Here is a 6,132-nt window from a genome sequence, read left to right as displayed (position 1 = left end):
TAAAGATAAATTAAAATAAATTACTTCAATTTACATAAAATTAATGTGTACATATAATATTTTTTTGTTTTAAGAGAAGTTTGTAATTTTCTACTCCAATTGATTTTTTTATTGTGATTTGCCCCATGTGCTACCAGTTTTTTCTTTTTTCTTTTTAATCACACTATCTCTTTAGCACAAGTTTAGTTGAGATTAATTAAAGTAGTAGGTATTTTATCTTTTTAATTAGAAATGTTAAATTTGAGTTCTAAAGATAAATAAATGTTTTTTTATTATGAGATCTTTATCTCCTTCAAATTGCTTATATCGAATTATATCACATAGATCATATTGTTTATATTAAAAAATAAAAAAAAAATCAATACAAATATCATTAGCATAAGTTCATATTTAATTCATGATTTAATTATTTAATATTATACATCTATGACCCCACAAAATAAAATAATAATAAAATGCGACCTTTATGTGGGTTATATTTTTCTATATTTTCCTTGTTACTTCAGCGTTAATTCAGTTCTGGTTTGTGTCCATGCCTTGTTGAGTTCTTCCAGCACTCTAACCTAGTTATCCCTTTCACTCATCAAAGTCTCAATCTTTGAGCTCAACATCTCTTCTTCCTTCATCTTCCTGATCTGGGTCTTTGCTTTCTCTATCTTAGATCAAAATTTTCTACCACTTTTTACCTTTCTGTTATGCCTCACTTCATAGCCATTCACAGAAAAGCCATACCTTTCATCTGGGTATGCTCGGTTTCTATATCTGCATAATCAGAACATTTTTGTTGGTGTAAAATGGGTTGTTTTTGATATGCAGAGAAGTGTTACAAGATACAAGGTTAGCCTCATTTCTATTTCTATGTTTCAAACAGTGTTTTTATTTTGGCTGTGTTCTGATTCTGATTACTTTCATCATCTATTTGGTTCCGCACCATGAACTTGGAAATTGGTATAGATACTTGTTCCTTTCGTTCTACATACATTTCTTGTTGCTTGTGAGATGTGTGCTTGTATTTGTGTGTGTGGGTGTTTGTTTGTGTGTTTTTGTGGTTTATTGGAACTGAAATATAGTTATTTTGTTTTAGCTTTTACTCATCTATTGCCTAAAAGATGGAGTTGGATTCATTTGTTCCGTTTGGGATTATGTGATCTGTAAAATTGTGGTTTAATCTTTTGCTAAGGTGAATGGCTTGAAATTGGATTTGGATATTTTCTGAGAAAGATGTATTTGTAATTTATTTAGTAGAAGATGCAGATGATTTTAACCTTTGATTGGTTGTTTTAGAATTACTTACATAGTAGGATGCAGTTCCAGTACTTGAGAATGATGTATCTTGATTGTGTTTAAGCCTTGAGGTTTCTGCTAGTTCTTTTGATGATGTTCATTGAAAAGGCTTAGCATATGAACAATTCTTTTAGCTCACATCAGAGTTATAACTGAATTCTTGATATTCCATCAGTAAAAAAAGTGTTTTAGAAATTATAACTGAATACTAGATCTTTGTCACCATTGATTTTAATGTAATCAACAAATTATTAGTGCAAGTGAAAATTACATTTGAGAGAATCTGCCAAAGAAGTGGTTTGCATGTAGGCTGTAGCATTGCTCAATATAGATATTCAGGTTTAGCTATTCTCCTGTAAAGTTCATGGTTTGTTTCAGTTCGACATCTTCCATTGTCATTCAGTTAAATGGTCTTAATTTGGGTTTTTAAGTATGTTGTTTTTTGTTTTCGACTGTCCACAGATTTCTTATTAGAGATATTTAGTACACTTTGTCAACATTGTCCTTTAACTATGGGTAGAGGCAGAGGGAAAGGGAAGAAGGACACTGTTATTGTTGAGCCGGAGGATCCTAGAAATGGCGAAGAGGAGAAACTTCCAGCTTTCAGAAGAAGAGGTAGACCAATAAAGCTGCTGATGGATGATGTTGAAGAAGTAGAAGCAACTGAAAATATAGAGAAAGATGAGGAGATTGTGATTGGTAACGAAAATGGTTCAACCAAGGATTTGAAAACTCAGGTTATCACAGTAAACAAAAGGAAAAGAAAGAGGTCTGTACAGACTAAAGAAAAGAAGGATCTGGCGAAGGAGGAGAATGGCAACCAAGTAAAGCCGAACCCAGATGATTCTGTAAAGCCTGCTGGATTTCGGCATAACGGGAGCAGGCGCAAAAACAAGCCTCACCGCGCTGCTGAAGCTGGTGTAGACTGCAAGTAAGGTTGACATTCTGGTTTTTAAGGCCGAAGAATTGCTGGAAACTTGTTATTACAAGACACAGTCCATTGGCTGTGTAAGACTTGTTGTGGTTGCTTATTGTCATTCTTTTTTTCTTTTGAACAACTCTATTTGCTATTTTCAGAAAACTGGCAAAATCTTAATTTTTCGGATTCATAATGGACTATGTTTCTTGTAGTTATAGAGCTACTATCACTAAAAGGAACTATGGGATTTTGTAGATATTCTTTAATCATAAGTTCAATTTTCCTGTTTATTTTGAAATTGCTTGTATGTGATGTGTTGCTTGAGTTGGTCCTGGAATCTAACTATGAATTAGAATCTTTTATACTAGGACTTGTACTCTTCGTTCGTCTGGTATTTTCACATGTAAATCTTATTTGTATTTCTTGACTTCTTCTAACATAGAAAGGTTGAATAAACTTATGTGGAAATATAAATCTTTCTCTAAAGTCAAAGCCTTTGTTTGGACTTTGGAATGCAGCTTTTAATTGGATTAAAACTAATCCCATGCTCCAAAGGCGCTTAAGAGCAAGCTTCTAATTGCTTTCTCCCACAATATGTGCATAATCTGTGGTTTTGGACGCTCACCTTTTTCATGCTAATTATTATGGGTGTGCTCTATGGACTTGTACCAATTTCTTCTCACTAAGTTTGGAAGAAAAGTAGATGATAGACCCAAGAAGACAATACATGAGGTAGTCAAAATATGTAGTCAGAATCACTATAGACACAATACATGATGGGATTCAATGTCGTCATTTGATTGATAAGCCAACTCTATCTAGTGGGATAAGGATTTGATATTGTTGTAAATTTAGAAGATTTGGCCCTCTAAAAAAATTAAGATTCTATGGCAGAACTTAATTGGTTTATCCCTTTAGGTGAGCATGTCTCATCCATTTTTGTACATTTGCTTCTCTTCCATTCAAATATTTTTTTTTCTATACATATAACAAAAAATTCTGACTATGAAGCAAGAGGACAAGAGTTATGCAGTGTACCTAATAGGTTGAGTTGTCTTCATTAAAATATATTTGGCAAGTCACATGATTTCATATGGTGCCATTATTAGTTGTGTTGGTAAAAATTCTGAATTCCAACTGCATTACCTTCAGGTACTGATGAAAATAAAGTTGATAATCTCACACTTCCAAGTTTCAAGTTAGAAGCTGTTGTGTTGTTGCAATCGTTATTAAATGAGTAGTGTACGGGCACAGTTATTGCCCATATTTGAAGAATTAAATGCTGTATTAGGAAGTAGATGGAAATTGCAGAAAATGTTGGTTGATTCACACAATGCCACAATTCATGATCCGCAGCTACTTACTTTTGCCTGTAAGGAGCAGTGCTTGCTAAGAAATCGGATATCCTCTGTGGTTTCTAATCACATTTTTGAATTGGTGTACATTTTTTTTGCATATGATATATGTCACATTTATCATATGTTTGTTTTAGTTTGTTTGCCTAGCTTTTACATTACATACTTTTTCTTTTAAAAAAATTTTATATATAAATTGAAAATCAGTCACTAAATTAGTTTATATATATATAGGATAAAGTATTATTTAGGTTCCAATATTTATATCGAATCCTAATTTGGTCCGTAACATTTCAAATATCTTATTTTAGTCCTAAAAATGTTCAAACGTCATATTTCAATTCTAGCAAAGTTTTAAGCGGTTTAATGTTGCCTCACTATTAAATTTAACACAAATAATTCGCATATTGAAGAACCAATAATATTCGATTTTAATATATAAGTAAAATCGATCCATCAATGATCATTAATATATATTTTTTTTTATTTTGGAGCGTTAATGATTGATTGATAGGATTTAGAATTTTGTACAAAAAAAATTGAGGAGAATAAGTATTATAAGAAGGTTTAGGTTATATTTTTCTAATATACGAAAAACGTTGGGTGGTGGGTGCCGGTTGAGCGTTGGCCGCCCGATGCTGGTTAGCGCCTGCCTTGTCTTCTCAATCCCCTCAAACTCAAGGAAGTTCTTGGAGTGACCTTGAGTTTGTGTTTGAATTTATCAAATACTATAAAAGACAGATGTTTGGTATAGATATTTGCCACCTGATCTTATCCCAAAACATGCCTAACATGAAGTTTCTTTTTAATAACTCTGTCCCTTTTAAAATAAAAATTTTTAAAATTTTGTGCGATGATGCATGATTAGATTGGCAGAAATTTGGACTGGTCACAGTAAATAACTGGAATAATAGCAAGAGGAATTTGAAGTTCATGAAAAAGATTTTTAAGTGATATAATTTCAGAAGATGCCTCAATTATACTTTAAAATTCTGCTTCTGCACTTAAATAGCTAACAGATTGCTGTTTTTTTTACTGGACTAAGCAACTAAATTGCTTCTAAAATATAGTAATAACTTGATATAGAATGTCTATCATCTATATCTGACCTTCAATCCACATCTGCAAAAGCAAAATTTATAAAACCAGTAGTAGAATGAAAAATAATTCCTTGACCTATAATACCTAACAAGGTATCGAAGTATTCATTTTACAGACTTTTAATGGAAGACTAAAAAATTATGCATGAATTGACTAACTTTATTGACAGTAAAATAATTTTTTAGTTGGATGAGTGTACAATATTTCAAGGCATCAATAATTAATCTATAGCGAGTGAAATCATAAAAAGGCACCATACTAAAAGAGTTTTAGTGGAGATCATGGGAGTGGGACTGGTTTTGCCTCTTGCATGCCAGCTCGAAAATAAAATAATCGTTATTAACTTCTACGTCGTTCATTTCATTAATTATTAATGTTAAATTTAATGGTAAGATAATATTAAATATTTTAAAATTTTTTAAAACAAAAATAGGAGTTTAAAAATGTTATAAGTTAAATTAAGATTTAATTCAAATATTGAAAACAAAATACTATTTTATTATATTTTTATATTTTATATATTTTATTATTTATTTTATATAAATAATTAATTTAACATTTGTTTTTAGCATGCGTATAATATAATGAGCAATGTTAGGAGCAACAATTTTTGTGATTGTTAGCCATCAGTTAGCTATCAATGAAAATTTGATGGTGTGAGATTGATGTGAGATTTTATCCAATAATTTACCTTTTTCTGCTGGTTATATGCTGGCTAAAATTTAATAAAATTGCTGACCCCTAAAATTTTCCTAATATAATTACTACTCAAGACTGGAATAAATTCTTAAACGAACAGAAGATACAAATATATTTTTTAATTAAATATTTATTTTTATAAATATCTTAAAAACAACAAAAATACTAAATATATTTTTTTATGTTTTGCACTCGAGAAAATGTTTTTTTTTGTTACCGAAAAGCTTTCTAACATATAAATTTATTATATTTCATATTAATTTTGTTCAAAATTATCTTATTTTATAAATTTTTTGGGTATTTTGGTACATAAACATTTCCTGGGAACTGTTTAGCCTGCCACATAAATTAAAACTATACATAACCATATTAGTCGCAATGTAACTTGAGATATCACATCATCAGATCTCTAAGGAACTCAAAATTGTAATAAATTAGTGTGAACTTAATTGATCCCAACTTTAACTTTGACTGATTGACTCTATGACATATTGAGTATTTTATTTGACGTCACTCTAATGTACTAGGTAGTATGAAATTAGGGGAATTCTCATTTAATTTAATGGAAGTATCAATATTTTTTCATAATCATGTTATTTTTTAGATGATTATCCAGTAATTAATATTAAAAATGAGTATTTTTACTAATTTAATATTAGATGAATATGTAAAATTATTTTATATATTAAAATTAAATTTTTAAACCAAAATTAATTAACATTTTATTTCTTTCTTGTTATAATTTCTCACAGCACTCTCCAGATTCTGCCAAGA

The 6,132-nt window shown here is 30.1% G+C and overlaps 1 protein-coding gene across 1 annotated transcript; it reads left to right on the top strand.

Annotated features, from left to right (window-relative positions):
- Window positions 1-512: 512 nt before the first annotated feature.
- LOC107492900 (uncharacterized) lies at window positions 513-2,501 on the top strand. Its single transcript, XM_016113964.3, has 2 exons — window positions 513-837; window positions 1,747-2,501. Exon 2 carries the CDS (start codon window positions 1,797-1,799, stop codon window positions 2,217-2,219), a length of 423 nt encoding a protein of 140 aa, XP_015969450.1. The 5' UTR covers window positions 513-837; window positions 1,747-1,796; the 3' UTR covers window positions 2,220-2,501.
- Window positions 2,502-6,132: the final 3,631 nt, after the last annotated feature.

This window comes from Arachis duranensis, chromosome 6, assembly GCF_000817695.3.
Source record: "Arachis duranensis cultivar V14167 chromosome 6, aradu.V14167.gnm2.J7QH, whole genome shotgun sequence".
In the NCBI taxonomy this organism is placed as follows: Eukaryota; Viridiplantae; Streptophyta; class Magnoliopsida; order Fabales; family Fabaceae; genus Arachis; species Arachis duranensis.
Note: the sequence above shows the minus strand (reverse complement) of the source record. Positions and strands in the feature narration are given on the sequence as shown.

Excerpts from the sequence above, each read along its gene's own strand:
- LOC107492900 (XM_016113964.3), top strand. The coding sequence starts at position 1,797 with ATGGGTAGAGGCAGAGGGAAAGGGAAGAAGGACACTGTTATTGTTGAG.